Source organism: Pocillopora verrucosa, chromosome 13, assembly GCF_036669915.1.
Source record: "Pocillopora verrucosa isolate sample1 chromosome 13, ASM3666991v2, whole genome shotgun sequence".
NCBI classification, from domain to species: Eukaryota; Metazoa; Cnidaria; class Anthozoa; order Scleractinia; family Pocilloporidae; genus Pocillopora; species Pocillopora verrucosa.
This window is the reverse complement of record NC_089324.1, coordinates 5,214,750-5,234,033: the sequence shown is the minus strand read 5'-3', so window position 1 is coordinate 5,234,033 and position 19,284 is coordinate 5,214,750. Positions and strand designations below refer to the sequence as shown.

General features: G+C 37.4%; 1 protein-coding gene across 1 annotated transcript; it reads left to right on the top strand.

The window, feature by feature from the left end:
- Positions 1–13,916, top strand: LOC131779827 (uncharacterized). Its single transcript, XM_066160120.1, has 5 exons — positions 1–169; positions 7,826–7,876; positions 9,268–9,409; positions 9,962–10,080; positions 12,549–13,916. The coding sequence occupies exons 2-5, from the start codon at positions 7,826–7,828 to the stop codon at positions 12,750–12,752; spliced, it is 516 nt and encodes a 171-aa protein (XP_066016217.1). The 5' UTR covers positions 1–169; the 3' UTR covers positions 12,753–13,916.
- The last annotated feature ends 5,368 nt before the right edge of the window (positions 13,917–19,284 follow it).

Genomic DNA, 19,284 nt, shown 5'->3' with positions numbered 1-19,284 from the left:
AGTCGAGAAACTTCCTTCAGCACATCAGGATCAAAATACGCTTCTAGGAAAAAGGCTGGAAAGTCTTAATAATTCACCTAATATAATGGGACATATCTGGACCCTTCTCTGTTTCTTGCAAGTCAGCTTTACCGAAAGGAGTTTATTGAGACAACGTGGACCAACGTAGGTGAGTTCGAGCGTTCAATATACGTTGCAACTAAGAAGAAAAGTCATACAAATTCATCTCCAGCCAACCAGATCAAGGAATTTTAGCTCAGATTTAATCACAAAATTTCAAAGCGATTAATATGACGATGATCTAACTTGAGATGTAAGATGGCAGAGATCTTTGATTATATTTATCTGCATTATATATCTAATATATTGTGGGGATAAGACCAACTACAAGAGAGAAGCAAACTTAACTCTCTGCTCAAACTCAAATGGAATTTAGGCGACACTCAACTCAAGCTCTAACTTTATCGTCCATGTCTTTCCTACGTCATGTTATGGCAGTTGCAGAAGGTTAAATAAGAAGACGAAAATACAACGCATACGTTAATTATCAGTGAAGCATAAAACTTCCCTTTTAGCAAAACAGGAAATCAAGTACTTTGTATCACAACAACATCAAAACGCATGGTTTGTGTCATGAAAACTTTTAACGTATACTTCGTTCGGAAGATGTCTTCTATCTTGCGATTTATAGCTTTAATTGACGCAATCAAATTTTCAGCGTCATGCATACTTTCACCGTTCTAAAGTGCTGCATTGTAATTACAGGTCGGATTGTAAACAAACTCTCTGGCGAACAGAAATATTTTACATAAATTCGAATTTGATTAATATAAACTGATAGATTTAGATACTTATGTGATTCATAGGCTAAGCTAGCGGTTAGAACTGAAAATCTGTTAGGACTGTTGAATATGAAATGGTCCAACAGTCTGCCTAAACACCGCTACAAAAGTATGCAGATCGAATTTTGTTTGATCGACCAAAATATTTTGTCGGGTCGGTTTTCTTTGGCTAAGTTCAGCGATCAAACCCAAATAACTTTGAACTAAATGGCGTCTGAACACAGTATTTTAGAAGCTTGTTCAACATTTATCAATAGGAGTTTAAACAGTAATTAAAAATCAATTTAAAATTATAAAAATTAAACGAACTTGATACGGACGCGATGCTGACGAGACATTAGCGGCGTCTAAACATATACCATCGGCATTGAACTTCCTTTTCAGCAATTCAGGATTTAACAAAATAACCACAGAAAACAAAACAGGAAGCACTTTACAGGCCATTTCATTGATTTTCTAGCAATGACGTAAACCCATTATGACTACAGCTTTCCTCTCTATTGATCAGACTTTCGAGCGGAAACTGCCAAAACATTTTGTCAACGCTCGCTTGGTGATATGAAACAAGCTAAATTTCAGGTTTTGTGAAAGGAGGGATGAGTAGTTAGTGCTGTTGTAGAATTTCATATTTAGCTCCTTTTGGGGAATCATGTCATTAAAAAGCAAGTCAGGCATCAGTATTGTTAAGTTAGTCGTGTTGGTATTAGGTTGCACAAACTTTCATTACTGTGGTTGCAATAGATTTAGATACTTCTGTGATTTATAGGCTAAGCTAGCGGATAGCACCGAAAATCTGTCAGAACTTTTGAATGAAATGGTCCAACAGTCTGCCTAAACACCGCTTGAAAAGTAAACAGATCGAATTTTGTTTGATCGACCAAAATATTTTGTCGGGTCAGTTTTCTTTGGTTAAGTTCAGCGATCAAACCCAAATAATTTTGAACTAAATGGCGTCTGAAAACAATATTTTTAGAAGTTTGTTCAACATTTATCAACAAGAGTTTCAAACTCTTTAATCAAAAATCAATTTAAAATAACAAAAATTAAACGAACTTGATACGGAGGCGATGCTGACGTGACATTAGCGTCCAAACATTTACCACCGGCATTTAACTTCCTTTTCAGCAATTCAGGATTTAATAAAAAGGGAAATGATGATTTAACTAGAATATTTCTCTCGGTTGATATCTCGTTGAGTTCTCATTGCAGTCGCCGTCCTGATGTTACATAAGGTCTCTTATTGTGTCACGGAAAAAAATAACCAACATGTTCCCTTATTTCAGTAACTGAAGAGGTTACTTGCTAAGTACCTAGCTGTAGGTAGACTCCTCTCTTTCCAGTCGGATTGATAATCCAGACTTTCGTATTTACGGTTTACAAAAGTCAAAGTGTTTTAGGTAAGTCTTGCGCATAATGCTAACTGAAATGCCTTGAACGTTAGAATTACACAAACTCCTGTCCACAGACTCTTTCGGTGGCAAACCTCTCAAAATTTAATTATAATGGGAGGGGAATAATTGAAAAGAAGAAATTATTAGCTAATTTGTTGGTTTGTTAAGGACACTAGCCAGAAGGCTCATTTTAATTTATTTAATTGATTATTGATTAGTTTAATAATTTCAGAGTGACCCGAGATACGAACATAGTTACAATGTTCATCTGTTTGTTTATATTTCTATTGGTTTTGTAACGGAGTTTAGCGTCCCTGTAATCAGTTATTCGTAAGTTTTTGAGTAGTCTTGGTGAGCTTTCGTCATTTCATTTTTTAAAGCGGGACCAATAGGTGGGTTTCTTGGTCACTTTGTTTGTCTGGGTTTAGTTTTCCAGCATTGAGCGAAAGTATACAGACAGATAATTTGTTGTATTGCTGTATTTTCAATTGATTCGAGTTTTAAATGCCATATTGTATCGGATGCAAGAGAACGCTCACCACTTAGATAGGAAAGATGGGCTGTTAACCAGCCACCAAATTCTTATAATTTTTTACCGAGACTTTTGTATTTTAATGTAGTTTGTATTGGTTTATTTGTATTGTTCATTGTCATTTTAATCTCGTTATTGGCGTTAAGCTCAGTTTTTTACACGTGGTTTATGATTACGTATTCGCAACATTTCATTAGATTGATAGAACTTCGCATGCTAAATTAATGTTACATACACAGAGCACTGGTCTACCCTCTCTAAAACTGTATCCTTCTTCTCGCGCGTCAGGCCACTTTGCCCGAAGTAAGGTGATCTTTCGGCCAATACCAATATCGAGCCCAGGGTCATTTTGGTTCTTTCTCTTAGCAGTATGGTCGCCAAATTATTTCAATTGGGAATTTTTTTTCTCGCAAAAAAGATATAGCGTCACCTTCTGAAGTTATTATGATAAAGATGAGGAATGAAAACATAGGTGAACGCAGTAAACGTGTTAATTCTTCGCCATATTTTCATAGAGGGCGAATGTCTTGAATCCTGATCACTAGTAAAATGATCATGTGAAATCAGGGAAATATCTCATTGCAGAAGAAAAATGATTCGATCGACCCGTATTTCCCAAATGAAACACAAACTAGACACGTTTTTTGTGTGTTTGCTGTATTTTGGTCACCTAGGTTTGCCCATGTGGCTTTTATCTTTGTTTTAGCTCTGGATGCAGCTGAAGAAAAAGTTCTGTTATTTAGCTTGCAAGCCCCCTGTTTATGTTTTCCAAGAAAGGCAACATTGAGCCTAGAGCTTGTCAGCGGTATTCCATGACGAATTGCAATTGCATTAAAAGCCAAAAAAACGCGAAGGTTTCTTGGGTTGTTTCTCTATGACCCAAACATAAAAGCTTTTTTGATGCCTAATGAATGTGTTATGAATAAATGTTTTCTTTCAAAAGCTGATATAGATGATGACCACTTCGAAGGACGATTTAGAAGAACATCTTAAATTATTTTCAACATCATTCGAAGCCATTCCCACTCTAATGTGACCGCTTTTAAAATGATACGCCGATATAACCTGGCAAACTACGCGTCCTAGCGGAGTTTTTATCGTAACTTCCCGACTTGTCAATGTTGTGTGCACTATTCACGATAAACGCAAAAGAACGACCAAATCTAATAAAGGAAACTAATTGTACACATTATAATTATATACAGACCGAATGTTTCATTAAGCGATTGAAATAGCATCAAAAAGCGCCAGAAGACATGCATGAACTCTCAGAACGCATCGTTAAGCGAACATATCGGAGCAGGTTTCGTTATCTTAACCTGTATCAACTTTTGGAGGTCGAAAACGATTAAAAACAGTATAAATTGTCATGATGCTCCTCTCGCCTCCTCTTTGGCTTTTTATTTTAGTTGAAACCAAAAAACTGTTTAAAACTTGGAACGAAATTTATTACTCCGACGCTTCAATCGAAAACAAAGGTAATATTTCAAACGTATTATTTGACAGTTAAGCAAGTTGATTGTCCTGTTGTGGTTGTTATCACAAATCTATCAATTAGATATGCTAATCAGTGACAAACGTAGTATTACCCGGAGGCATTCACATTCCGACGAAACAATACGAATACAATTGCCTTATCTAGTCCTCATCTTTAGACAAACATGATTGCTGTGATATTTTTAGAAAGAGATACAAGTGACTTAGAAAAGCCTGTAAAATTTACAGTCGAACATTTATATATAACTATTGAAAGATATACTAATCAGGGACAGAAATAGGATTAAAAACTCTCTCACCAGGAGGCATTCACATTCCGACAAACGACTTCAAATACAATTGCCTTAAGAGGTCGGTCCGAATCTTTAGAAAAGCATGTCGGCTGTGTCATCTTTCAAAGAGATACCAGTTACTTATAAAAAGCCTATCCTAGTAACCTTTTCCCATCCCCCTCGTGTCCTGTTCTCACGCCACTTGTTAATGCAACCTTATTTCCATAAATGCTGGCTTTAGAAAATTTTTTATGCTTCAGCCTGTGTCCGCGTATCTGCGAGAACAACAATTTGGCAAACTTCAAGGTAAGTAGAACGTTGAACTATTCTGTACATACACTAAAATTTACTTTTTAACAACTTCCTTTGCTAGTCGTTCTGTATATTTTAAGAGATTGATTTACTTGTTAGTCCCAACCTGGTTTCAAGTGGCCCTCATCCAATTATCAATATAAAAATGAAATTTAAATATTTTTTTCCTGAATAGTACCACTACAAAACTTTGTTTCGTTGGGAGTCTTGAGTTTTTTCTCGTAGTTGTTTGATTTTAAAAGCCATAGAGCCAGAATTGTGGAGCCCTTTGTAAATCAAACAATTCCTGATAGATTAGAGCTACCTGAATTAAATCAGAAGGCACTGTAACATTCTTGAAGATGCAACTTAACAATAATAACGAAAACTCGTTAATCCGATGGAAAGCTTATTTCTTTTTTAATGATTCTTCTACTCTTCCAGTTCGACTGCAAACAATCGCCTCCCAATCTGCCCTCATAAACTGATTACATGGTGAATGCATATGATTGTATCTGCATTTAAGGAAAGAAGGCGTTAAACAAAATTTTGCAAGCGTAAGATGGGATACCGCTAATACCTTAAAGAAGATTTCCTTTTCCTCCCCCATTCAGATGCTTAAATTACTTTCAACATCATTCGAAACCATTGCCTCTCTAATGTAACGGCTTTTAGAGCGACTTAACCAAGCAAATGGCGAGTCCTAGCGTGGTTTTTATCAAAACTTCCCGGCTTTTCAATGTTGTGTGCACTATTCATAATAAATGCAAAAGTGAGAAAGACCTTCAAAAGACTCTCCATTTTTGTGATTTTAATCACAAAACTAATAATATTCTTATTCTTGCTTTGGAGAACACCGTCAGAGCTTCACTCACAGATTTTACCATTTATCTGGACCAAAACATGCTCGTCATTACGAAATTTTATGTGGCCTTTCGTTAAATTTTTTAGTGCTCGATTTCCTGGAAAAATTAACTCACGCACCTTTAAATAAATTTCCGTGAGTCCAACCGCGGATGCTGATTAATAATCGTCTTAAATTATGAGGGTGACAGTATTTAGCGTTCAAATGCAATGATACTAAGGATGCATTCATTTCTAACCCAACTTGGATTTGCGTTACAGAGTGTTCTGGCGTTAAAAACCAGGTGCAAAGAATACTAACGGCTAATGTTACAAGATAATTTGGTTTCACCAGCTCAGTTGATGATGTAAATTGGTCACACTGAAGCTGACGTTTTGAACGTTTACCCCTCGTCAGAGCGAACTGAAGAATATTAGGATTTTCATTTCGACCTCCATGCCGTGTTTCTCCTAGCTTACAAAGGGAAGGGGGGGGGGGGGAGGAAAGAGGGCACGAACACCCAACGGCCCTTAGGCTGTGTCTTTTGGGTTGTCGAGGGAGATAGGAAGGACAACCTTACAAGAAAAAGAAGGAAAGGATGCAAGGTGAAAGAAGTTTAAAATAGAAATGTCTCATATGCTTAATATCCATGTGACGTACAACGAAACGAAGAAACTCACATCCTGTCAAAAAGGAATACGTTTTCTGGAATTTCGTGATCGATTCCAGAAAAGACTTCTCTGTTACAGGCGAGAGGATCACATTCAAGGAATACGATGAAGTGACCAATGACTATGTAGATATCCAGAAATAAGATATGCTTTAAGATGGCATAAAACTTATTTCCACCCCCCCCCTCAAAAAAAAAGAAAAATCTTTCGCAAACATCGATGAAGTGTCACGTTCAGTTGAAAATTGTGAAATTTACTATTTAAAAGAAGAAAGACCGCTGAATTGTATATTGAGATCTTAATTGTGCAAGCTAATTTCTTTCATTGTTTTTTGCTTTATTATCTTTTTTGGGGTCCAGTTTAATTAAAAAAAGGAACTTATGAAATTGTGAACAGTTTGCCCATAATTTTTCAAATTACCTGTGTGCAACTGATTTTCTTCAGATGTTAGCTTTATATTTAAGGAAGGCTTCTGAAAGGAGATGACTCAGTAAAGAAAAATGATAATACCAGAAAGATCATATTTAAGTGGTTATTGATCATAAAATATGAAGAGGTTTTGTAAATTAGGTGCATTTTATCCGCTTAAGTATCTGAATCCTTTGCTTATTCCTTTTTAATTGCTAAATAAAATGTTGAAATCCCAGAACTCGATCAGAACATTCGCCTGGTTTTGCAAATAGTTCATGATGCTTAAACTGATGGCAGGAATGACTTAAAAGCTTTTCATTGACCACTGCAGGTTAAAACATTTCAGATTTTACATTCAAACCCTGTTTAATTCATTCATTGCCAAATTTTCTCATGGCATATGCACTTAGAAAAGTGAATCTCGATAATGGCTTTTTTTTACATGTATTCAAAGCAACATTCATGAAAATTTTAATCCCAAAAAATTCGTTATTTGGGTAGTTCAGTCCTTTTTCTGAAACACTTTCAGCACAGGTTTATTTTTGTTGTTGTTTAATCTTTTGTTTTGATCATGTCACTCATTTGAAGTACAGCGTTCACAGCGATGAAGGATGTTTCCGTCATCAAGCGTTTGACTCAGAAAAAAGAACATTGCATTTGGATTGAAATTCATCATGATTTCGAAAGAGAAGGAATACGTTTTTCCTTTAAGAAATAAGTTGACATGTTCTGGGTTGAGCCTGTAGAGGTGAGGGCGAAGTTATATTTCAGGAGGCGAACTATAAAAGGTTTAGACGGTGAACTTGCAAAAAAAGTCAGTTGCCCAAGGATTTTCAAGACACTTATGATAAAAAGCTAAACGAGAAGAAAACCACTACTTGCTACTCCACATACATAACTGCTATACATAACTAGCTCATACTTTTCGATGGAGATCAAGTGAAGACTTCACAAGATCATCATGCTACAATTATATATTCATGTGCCCTTTGCAGAGGTCTCTGTTTTTTTTGTTTTTTTGTTTTTGTTTTTTGTTTGTTTATTTAGTTTCATTTTTTCGTTTTCATTATTTAGATGTCGTGGCATCAAGAGAAAGGCGCTGGGAAAGCAGAAGGAATGACTTCAGTAAGTTTGCCTCACAAATAATTACTGTACCATCCTAGGCCTGACGGCGAGCTAGATATTCCTTCATAAGCCAAACTTTTCTCAACGAAAAAGGAATTGTCATCATCCCCTTCAAACTCGTTTTGAACTCCACTTTCAAGCGCCAGAGAGGATATACAAGTCCCAATTTAATATTTCTCGTGTGTCTAACCCTGGGATGGCGAGTAGATGTGAGCGTTAATTTGGTTTTAAATAATGGCAATAAATCGCAGAATCGAATATCTCTAGGTAGTGAGTTCCATCACTATGACAAAAAGCTCGAGAATACAATGCCAGTGGAAGTTTTCTTGCATCTAGGATTCAGAACTAGTTGTAAGGCATGTGACAATATTTCTCTCGTGCTTTTCAAAGGTTTTTTCAACGCCTTTGACATTCATATGAAGCTTATATATGGATGATGAAATAAGAGTGAAAATTATGTCAGTAAAGAATGTCTCTCAATTTAACAGTTAAACATGCATAGTTTTTCACGTATTTTCTTGCGTAACACATTCATGTGAGTACAGAGGGCTTTCTGTTTGTATTCACCTCATAAGATAAAAGTATAGCGAGGCAGAATTTACCAGGGGCTTTAAAACAATCATTGAGAAGCAAATTAGTGTGCAAAGATTGAATGAAACAGTGTTTTGCTCCTAAGAGTTAATTTGCGTTTATGTTAAAATCAGGATTCCTCCCTCTGCTCTCGCATTCTCCCTCGTACTCTCCAGACTCACAAGATCTAGTTTCGGCCTAAGTTCAAATACATTGATTTCCTTCTTTTCAACAATTTTTCCGTTTTTTTTGTTTGTTTGTTTGTTTGGTCGGTTTTGTCTTGTTTTGTTTCCCTTTTTCTTCGGAGGGGAGTCAGTGGAGTGCTGACGGTTGAGCGTTTATTTTTTGGTTGTTTTATTTGGTCTCTTTCTATGTTTTAATCTTTTGTTTTAACTCTGGCACTCGTTTGAAGTAGAGAGTTTCACAGCAATGTAGGGTGTTTCCGTGATCAAGCGTTTGACTCAGAAAAAAGAACATTGCATTTGGATTGAAATTCATCATGATTTCGATCGAGAAGGAATACGTTTTTTCCTCAAGAAATGAGTTGAAATCTTTTGGTTGCGCCTGTAGAGATGGGGGCGAACTTAATTTATTTTAGAAGGCTAACTATAAAAGGTTTAGACGGGAAACTTGCAAATGAGTCAGTTGCCCTAAGAGTTTCAGGACACTTACGATAAAAAGCTAAACGAGAAGAAGACTACTACTTGCTACTCCACATACATATCTACTATAAATAACTAGCTCATACTTTTCGATGGAGGTCAAGTTAAGACTTCGCGAGATCGTCATGCTACAATGAGATGTTCATGTGACCTTTGCAGAGCGAAAAGGTAATTTATAAAGACGCCACTTATCAACTGTGGAGCAGGTTTAGCAAGGAAGGAGATGGTATTATGAAGAGGAATCCCAACGATGGCAAAGTGAGTTGCAACGGAAGAGATCAAAATAGTGATTATCAAAATAGTAAGTAGACTTTTATGCTATCCTGCATCATGTACCTTTAACATGCACGAAAACATTTGTTGTAAAATGATTGTTTAAAACCGTACAAAGAATCTGGCTAAGTTTCACCCTAATAAGTGCCATAAGAGTGCAATCAGGTATGCTTTTGACTGTCGCGATGAAACGTCGGGCCCCTCTAATTAGATCGCGCATAATTGTTTGCACAGTACATATGTCGTTTGAACTCAATAAAATATCGCAATGGGTTAGCAACGTGTCGTTCTCGCTCCACGATGTATATCTGCAGCAAATTGATACATTTTACTCTTTGCACTCTATGGGTGCCTCGTTTCATTTTTTTTTTCTCTTAATCGTTTGTAGTTCCAATCCTGTAAGTATATTAATTTTTCTGTTTTCGTTTAACAATTTTTTGTATCTTCGTTGAAGCTTGAAGGTTAAAATTTGGGTTATGCGCATTCGGTGAACTTCCATCAAGGTTAAAAAGTCAGACCCAGATTTTCACATATAGGCTTCGACTTTAAAATTTTTCGTTTTCTTCCATTGTGATCATAGCTTATATGACTACTAAGGATAAAACACAGAAGCCAGTAGACCAACCATGCTTTGCCTTCCTATTCGAAGATAAATTCGCAATGAAAGGAAATGGAGAAGGACAACCAATCACAACCGTAGTAAGGAACCACTTTAAGTCTAGCGTTTATTAATTAATTTGTTCATAAAACAAAACAAACAGACGATTAACGTCAACAAAACATGAAAAACTGATAGCGTACTTCTTTATTGCCTCTCTAATTGACGTATCGAGACGTACGTTGTAGCAAACAACTGGTTTTAGCAATTACAGTAACTAGACAGCTTGGTTGTCTCTGCAGAACTGAAACTTTCCACTAGATAACGCGTCTTTTAATTCTACTTTTTACTAGACAAGCGTTGCGATAATTACTGCGATTTAATAAATTGATAGTGTTTTACCATGGTCTGTACTCTTATCGACAACGATATTCGTCATGACAGAGGTCAAAATGTCGTGGACTCACGGGTGCAACCAACTGAGTTTGTAACATATTGATCTCTGAGGAATAAAACCTCAGACCTTCGGATTCCGCGCTCCCATACTCTACCAATAGGTGGTTTAGCAAGAGGACGGGAAGGTCATTCCAGAACGGCGCGCGCAGCAAAAACTGCCGATAAGAAACTGGGTCGAGAACGCCGTCGCATTGTGTTGAAAATTTTTAAAGTGACTTAGCATTCGTTGTAACGAGAATCTTCACCATCACCTTTGATTTTTCGGTTTTATAGACCACTCCAAAGACAAAGAAATTATCTTTTTTGAGAGTTATGTAACAAGCGCAAACAGAGGATAGTTATAGATACGGCAAGTAAGTTGTTAATATGAATCCACATGGGCAATTAAACTTGAAAACTATTCCATTCCAGTTTAGTTTCGAGTCTGCTGATTCATCTATCAAATTTTGAAGCCCACTATATAACTTTTTTCCATGATTTGTCTTGCTGTCATTTCGTTTCGTGCTACTAGATTTCAGCACTACTCGTTTTCCTTCATGATTTTGTAGGGGATAATTTGAAAATCGTCGTCGTTTTTCCCGTTTTTACTGAATATTCCTATCAATTATGACAATACATCTCTTTGAGCACCACCTTCTTAGAGTTGGAATTGCATTTTGAACGGAATTATCAGGGGTTATGGCAAAACCATGTAGAAACCAAGCGACCCAACGATGGAGTTGTTTACGATGAGAGTGAAATTAACTTAAACTAGTCACCAACGAAACAGTTAGATTTAGGAATAAGTCTTTATTCCTGTTTTATAATTTTTTGGTTTTTGTTTAATTTAATTTTTTTAACTAATAAAGTCGTTCAAGACTGAATCAAATTAATAGATTTAAAAAGCCGTGCCGAAATGAAGTTGATTGTCATTTTATTTCGTAGCGAGAGCATGACTTTCTTGTCTTAGTTTTCACCGGCGCTGATCAAAAATTTCAAACATAAAAAAGAGCAAACCCGATCTATTCTCAATTTGTTTCATCTCTGACTTCAATTCGCAGAAAGGTTTTCAATCACGGTAAAAACGACAATAACAACAAATAACACTGAATAATACAGTAGGTAAGCGTCGTGATATTTCATTTATATAAACTTCAACATGAAGCAATTTTAATTGAGAGATGAATTGATTCGTGATAACAGCACCCCCTTCTTAGAGTTTTCATACAGGATTAAAGAACTGTATCAAAGAAAGCCCTTTCGTCGTTTAAGCCTTGCTCAATCATAAGTGTACTGAGCCCTAAAATCTTGGATCCGGCGCTTGCCAACGATGTGTTTCCTTTCGGGAATCCAGCATAAATGTTGCGGTAAATTTACCCAAATACACCGAATAAAACAAAGGAAAGGACCAAGTTATCCTGGAAACGAGTTCTGACATAATTCCAAACAACATTGTCTCGTTTATGGGTGCAAAATTTACGAAAATCCCAAGCGTTTTGATCGCGACGGGAAAACGAGCGTAATGACGTCTTGAACTTGTTGGAGAGAACGGCAACGCCAACACCAGAAGTCGGAGAAGAGTCGTGTCCAGACTATCCGCGCGCTTTCCCGTTCTGAAATGACGTTCCCGTCCTCTTGCTAAATCACTCTAATGAGCCACAGAGACTGTACGGTGAGCGAAGTCTATTACGAAGGATCATCAGCGTCATGTTTTAAATAGAGAAAGATGTTTTTCGTTTTGTCATGAGCGTGGGACAAAGAAAAAAATTCTGAGTCCGCATGAGGAATCAAACCTCAGACCTTCGGATTCCGCGCTACAACACTGTCGATTTGTTTTTTGACCTCAATATCGACGTCAAAAACGTAAATTACAACCATTCTTTTAGTGTGTGACCATTGCGTGATACATTAACGCTATCGCGAGCAAGCGTTGTCTGTAGCGTAATCGACAGCGGCAGATTGGCCGATCAGATCGCGAAATTGCTGCCAATTTTGGTTGAAATATAGTTTCAACGGAATGCGCGCGTGCAACATTAAACGTAACCATCGCACGCGTTAAATTTAACAATTAATTATGATGAGCCGAATGTTCAGCGAAACCATTTCTAATTCAAGGCTATTTTCAATTTGCAAGGAAATAGATGCGATTGATGACAATGACACGAGCGTGGTTTTTGAGCCCCAATACCACGGGGGCTACACGATGCTCAACCTTTATGACACCGATCTCTACGTGGGATGCGACCGCAATGGCCTCACAACGTTAACTCTGATGAAAAGTGTTGATCATACCAATCCGAGTCCTAAGATTCTTTTCCTCGCTGAACGAGTGCGTTAATTTCAAAAGACAACTAGTGAGTCATTGCTCTTTCTTCCTCGTGAATTACGCATTTATGTAGCTATTTTCAAGCAAGACATAGAGGCATACCTTGCGTAACAGATAGACAAATCTCACATTCAATTTGATCAAGAGCCACGGGTTGAACAGCTCATGTTTTCTTACTTTTATTACTTTTAGTTTTTAGGTCATTATCTTCATGATAAATTTATAATCTCATCAATTAGACACGTAAATATCCGTAAAGGAGTTCTAGTTCTAAAAGCTAATTGAACATCATCCTCAATCTGTTATTATGGAACTACATAACGCACTCTTATCACATTTACGTCACATCGTATATAGCGTAATTGGAATTGTTACATCTGACCAGCCTATAAGACAGTCAGGATCATGTGAAGAAGATGAAGAAGACATTTATTTATTTAGGGTAGCCCCTTCGGATGCCTTAAACACTGCTATCAATTGGCGCCCTGATGAAAATTAAAACGATAAGAACTACACAATCATGCTAAATACTACTTCTACAGGTTTACCCTAGGAAAAGTTGAGTTAATCTTAAAATATGGGCTACGTACAGTTACAGTAAAATGAATAAAATCTCAAAACATTAAAAATTTACCTTATTGAAAATTACAGAACCATAATAATAAATCGGTCATTATGACATATCGGTCAGTTCACCTCTTGTTGTCTCATCCTCAGGTCAGTCTTACGTTATTAATTTCATATAAACTACTTGTGATCAGGTTCCCCTACTTGGAACGATAAACCCGCTCGGGTTTCCCTCGCTCTCGACATGTGACTTCCTCGCTAAGATTGTAATGACGTCCAACTAGTATCTAGGAAATACGGACTGAAGTCCAATCTAAACTTAAGGTTTATTCAGATTTATTCTCATTCCAGTTATCACATAAAGATCCAACCTTTTCTCATTGTAAATTGCTCTTATAACCTCCAGTCCGATAATGATGAGTTGAAAACAACATTTTCAAGGCTTCATAAAAGATTTTTTTCTAAATTAAAATTGTCTCTGAACATAGAGAACACAACTTCCCACTGCTATACAGAGCTTAGAATGAATAAAAAAGCTTTTAGCTTATAATAATAATAATTTACCAATTTATATAGCGCGTATTTACATGTGCTGATCAATAGCGCTTTACAATCATACGTTTAAAAGAAAACGAAAATACATTACAGTGAGAATAAAATAAACTAAGTTACAAACTATAAAAAATACTTCTTAAAAAGATACGTTTTAAGTCGAGATTTAAAACTGTTAGGTGATGTTGCTTGACGAAGCTCCACAGGTAGCTCATTCCAGAGTTTCGGAGCTGCTGCTGAGAATGATCTGGCTCCCAATGTTGTAAGCATCTTCCCCTTGGGATGGTCCAATAAGAGCTTACCAGTAGACCTAAGATTATATAATGAATTCGATTATATACTAATAAGATCGCTAAGATAAGTTGGCGATAGGCCATAAATACATTTGAAAGTCAAAAGTAAATCTTATAGTCAATACGCAAAGAAACTGGCAGCCAGTGCAGCTCATAAAGCGCCGGTGTAATGTGAGAAAACTTGCAAAAGCCAAGAATAAGTCTTGCTGCTGCATTTTGTACACGCTGTAATTTTGCGATCTGCACATTTGGTAAGCCAAACAATAAACCATTACAATAGTCAAGACGGCTGGTTATAAAAGCATGAGCCAAAGTAATTAAAGAATCTCTCGACAGGTATTTCTTAATACGTCTCAAGTTATGTAAATGATAAAATACCGCATTACAAGCCTTGTTTATATGATCAGTCATGCTTAAGTTGCTGTCAAACCAGGATCCAAGATTTCTAACACATGGGCTTGGACTGATACGATTATTGCCCACAGTTATGGAACACGAATCTAATTTATCAAGCTGTTATCGTGTGCCGACTAACAAAAACTCCGTTTTATCATCATTGATCATCAACCGATCTTGAATCATCCATTTCCTCACCGCGTCAATGCACTTTTCCATAACTTGTATAGCATCAGCTTGAGCAGTGTTGCCGAGTGGTTTAGAACTCAGATACAGCTGCGTATCATCAGCGAAACAGTGAGCATCAGGAAGATAATGTTCCACGATCTTAAACAGCTTGGACGCATATATTATGAATAGCAAAGGCCCTAAATATGAGCCTTGGGGTACCCCGCAGTTCAAGTCAAAAGGACGAGAAAGAACTCCATGTACAGAAACGCGCTGACTTCTATCAGACAAGTACGATCTAAACCAATTCAGAGCAGTCCCACGTATGCCAACCTCGTCAGATAGCCTCTCTAAAAGTATTCGATGATCAACAGTGTCAAAGGCAGCACTGAGATCCAATAAAATTAACATAGTGACATGTTCAGAGTACATCTTTAACAAAATATCGTTCATCACCTTGATAAGTGCAGTTTCAGTGCTATGGTATTGCCTGTAAGAAGATTGAAGCGTAGGAAAAATAGCATTGGAAACCATGTGATCGTAAACTTGATTAAAAACGACTTTTTCAGTCAACTTGGATACGTATTGTAAGTTACTAACTGGTCTGTAATTTTTGTACAGCAAATCCAATCCAGGTTTCTTCAAGATAGGATTAATAAGCCCACATTTCCAATCATCCGCAAATTCTCCAGAATTAAGAGACAGGTTGATCATTTTAGTAATGACTGGTAATAGCACATCAGCACAACTGATTACCATAGATGTTGACATCGGATCAAACATACATCTTTTCTTCGGAGAGCAGCCAATCAACTTACTAACAGCACTTTCAGTTAAAGGGATAAAGCTGTCCAGTGTTCTAGTTGGTAGCGTTTTCACATAGTCAAAATGAGAATCATGCAAACAATCGGCTAGTCTGTCCAGTTTGACATGGATGGCGTCAATCTTTTCAACAAAGAAGCTACCCATTTCATTGGCTAAAACCAGCTTGTCACTAGTTGGTGGAAAAGGTACTTCATGACCTTGATTTAGCAACCTCTTTGTTGCCGAGAATAGGTTCCTTTGATTGGAGTTATTTTCAACAATAAAGTCTGAGTAAAACTTACGACGGGCTTCATTCATCAGGTAGGTTATAAAGTTCCTCTTCTTTTTAAATTCAAGCAAATCATTGGCACTTCGAGATCGACGCCATTTTCTTTCAGCTCTCCATCTTTCCCTCCTTGAATCCCTAATATCTTCACTAAACCAAGGTACCAAAGGCCTCACTGTGATAAACTTAGTGACAAGTGGAGCATGAGGATCAAGAGCCGCAGATAATGTAGAATTAGAACATTTAACAAGATCATTCAGAGCATCAGGGCTGTCTGTACAAAGCGAAGTTGTAGAGAGTTCATCGCATAACAGGTTAACGTCAACCACCTTTGTCTTCCTGAAAGAGATTTTTTTCTTCGGGAGCGGAGGCCTGTCCAGGGTTAGATCACAAATCAAAGTAGAGTGATCAGAAAACAGACAGTCACTCACAGGGATGTTAGCTAATAAGGAGTCGCATTGTCGAGTAATGATCAAATCCAGGGTGTGTCCTTACTCGTGTGTTGGCACGTTAACATTTTGTTGAAGGCCCATTGACTCAAGCAGCTCCTTTAAACAAACACTGTCTGCATTCCCCGGAACGTCTACATGGATATTAAAATCACCTGCTATCAGTAACGGTACAGATGACATTATGATATTCTCCAAAAGACTCGAAAAATCAGCAAAAAATGCATTCGTCGTGACAGGATGGTTACTAGAGTAGGGTGGACGGTAAATAATAACAATCTGAAGTCTTCGCGACTGGAACTCGACCATCCAATGAGAAAACTCAAAAGAAGTACGCTCACCAGCATCTACACGACTTGCATGTAGATTTTCTCTTATCAGTAGGGCAGTTCCACCACCACATCGATCAGATCGTGTGTGATCAAACAGCTTGTACCCGGGTGGGGTAATTTCGGGTCTGCACGCATCATCAATTTCTGAGAGCCATGTCTCAGTTACTGCGAAAATATCAGCTCCAGATGATTCAACATAGGAAACCAAGTCCGCCGATTTGTTTCTCACAGACCTGGCATTCAAACTACAGAATTTTAAATAGCTTCCACTACGAAAACGTTGTTCAGGAACTATAGGAACCAAAACAGAAGTGCGAGAAGTGGTTCTATCACGGCAAGTAGTATGACTTATTCGATCAGAAATACGTACAGATATCTTCCGTCGGCCAGCTCGACATCCTCTAAACCTCAGAAGTCCATTTAGCTTTAAAACATGGAGAACTGATCCACAAACAAAACTGCGAGACGCGCGACGAATGCCAAGTAGTTCAGCACGGGTGTATGTTATAACTCGAGTATTTATATGCAAATCCAAGATATTTGGTAGATTTTCATTTCGCCTCTTCAAATTGTTTTGAATTAAAGTCTCCGGACCAGGATTAATCGCAATGTCTCCAAAAATTGTGATGTTTAGAGGCGGGTCGTGACCAGGAATTAGCAGAGATGTACATCCGTGCTCTGTCCAAGATACTGAGGGAATCTTGGCGCGATGAAATCCAAAGCGCTTCGTGACAAAAACAATTGAAGGTCGTCCAGTGACAGCAAATCGGCCGTAATGACTAAAATATGCGCCAGGAAAAACCTTGAGAGCTTCTTGGCAAGGCCCATGATGGTGGCAATCGATTGGATCCCAAGTAGAAAGAATTTCAGAACAAATAAGCAAGAAATAAAACACTAAAATCAGAGCTCTGAAACTCGTGGCCGCCATGTTCGGCGCCGCTGACCATTTTCTTGAAACTTGAACATAACGTTTTTCGAGTCATTTGTTTGCTTTGTCATGCTTATATACTTTCATTTATCGTATTCTAATTAAAAGAGATTGATATTAAAAATAGAAATGAAAGACACCTAGGCATTAGTGTTCTATATTAATGGAAAACACTGGTTTCGGCACTTTTTGCAGTTATGAGGGTAAGAAGCCTCTAAATGTCTCAAAAACTTGGGACATTTCTTATGTCATGATAAGATACATGTTCATTTGCAGCACTTTCCCAAACGTACGTGACCACATTACATTATTTTTTCATAAAATCCGAAACCAAAATATATAGATTTGGTCGAGCGTGAAAGCTTTGCTTCAGTTGGTTAATGCTAATACCCTCAGAACCCCTGGCCATCTGTTGAGAGATTTGATTACTGCAGTTTAAGGGCCGGGACATTGGCATATGTAATATTCTAAGGAAGACATGTTTGAAAATAACTGCTTTAAAAGCAAAGAAAGGAAGAAAAGCTTTTCTATGTACCCCTAAGACTTAAAGGGTAGGAGGAAGGTACTTTACATCAATGAATGACCATAATCCATTCAAAAATGGATTATGGTTTGATTTTTACCCTTTCCAGAAACTTCTTGAGACAAAATGTTGCAAATACATACATTTAAAACGATCAAAAATCCTGCACCTTCAAATGAAATATACCAAATACCATAATAAAAAAGTCTCAGCCAATAACAAAAATTGTTTGCCGTTTACTCACAATTTGTTGTACCACAAGATGAAGGTTTCAGCGTGGCTTTGCCGTCTAAGGTAAGTGAAAGTCCCCCCCCCCTTCCATATCAATTAATGACGTGACTTTGCAAGCGGCTTTAAAGTGAAATTTCGCTATTCTAGAAGTTAAAACTGACTTAACCATGTAAAAAGAGGACAAAAGACTCAAGATAAAAACCTTGTATTAATATCCATATCTGCGCAAGTGTGCACCCACCCATCCCCCAAACCAACAGCAGTCAACTGATAACAAATTAGGCTAAATGTTGGGTTAGAGGAGGAGTAGGTGTACAGTAGCTGATCAGAAACTGAGACAGATCCAAAACCTCTAAACACGTGACTCTTAAACTAATGACAGAAATACTAATCAGTTTTATATATAAGCTTTAAATTGGCTGAGGATATGCACGAAAAGAAAAACATTTTTTTTCTGTATCATTATGTTCAGAATACTCCAAATATAAGCTCTAACACAAATTTAATTACCGTCATTACTAACCCTCATCATCCCACAAGCAGAAACGAGCCTATCTTGTACATCCTTTCCCTTCCCCCAAGTCTTCGTTTAGTGTGGTAAGCTCGAGAGTAAGAAGGGGAACTAAAGAATAATTCTGTTTATGCACTCGGCTTTGAGGCGCCACGGAAAACAAATGTTCGTTAGTCCAAACGCAGATGATGATTAGTTAAAGTTTGTGGTCACAAGGGACACACAGCATAGAGTATTTTGCAGTTGAGGATGCAATGATTTGTATCGAAACCTAAATCGGATGTAAAAATGTCATAACCTTCAAATTCAGGCGCCTAATGCATTGACGGCGACCTCGTACATCCGCTGAGGAAATAAAAAAGGATGCGAAGTTATTTGATTGTTCTAGCGCTCGAGCCAACATTATGCTGCTGTTTGCAAATATGACGATTCTTGATAGATAAAAGCTACTTTACTTAAGTCAGAAAGCTTTGTAGCATTCTTGATAATGCTGTGAGTATGATC

What these genes read in the sequence shown, in the direction of transcription:
- LOC131779827 (XM_066160120.1), top strand. Translation starts at nt 7,826, where the DNA reads ATGTCGTGGCATCAAGAGAAAGGCGCTGGGAAAGCAGAAGGAATGACT. An exon ending in AAGCAGAAGGAATGACTTCA is followed by an intron (nt 7,877 to 9,267) that starts GTAAGTTTGCCT and finishes TGACCTTTGCAG; the next exon opens with AGCGAAAAGGTAATTTATAA. An exon ending in GACAACCAATCACAACCGTA is followed by an intron (nt 10,081 to 12,548) that starts GTAAGGAACCAC and finishes TCAATTTGCAAG; the next exon opens with GAAATAGATGCGATTGATGA.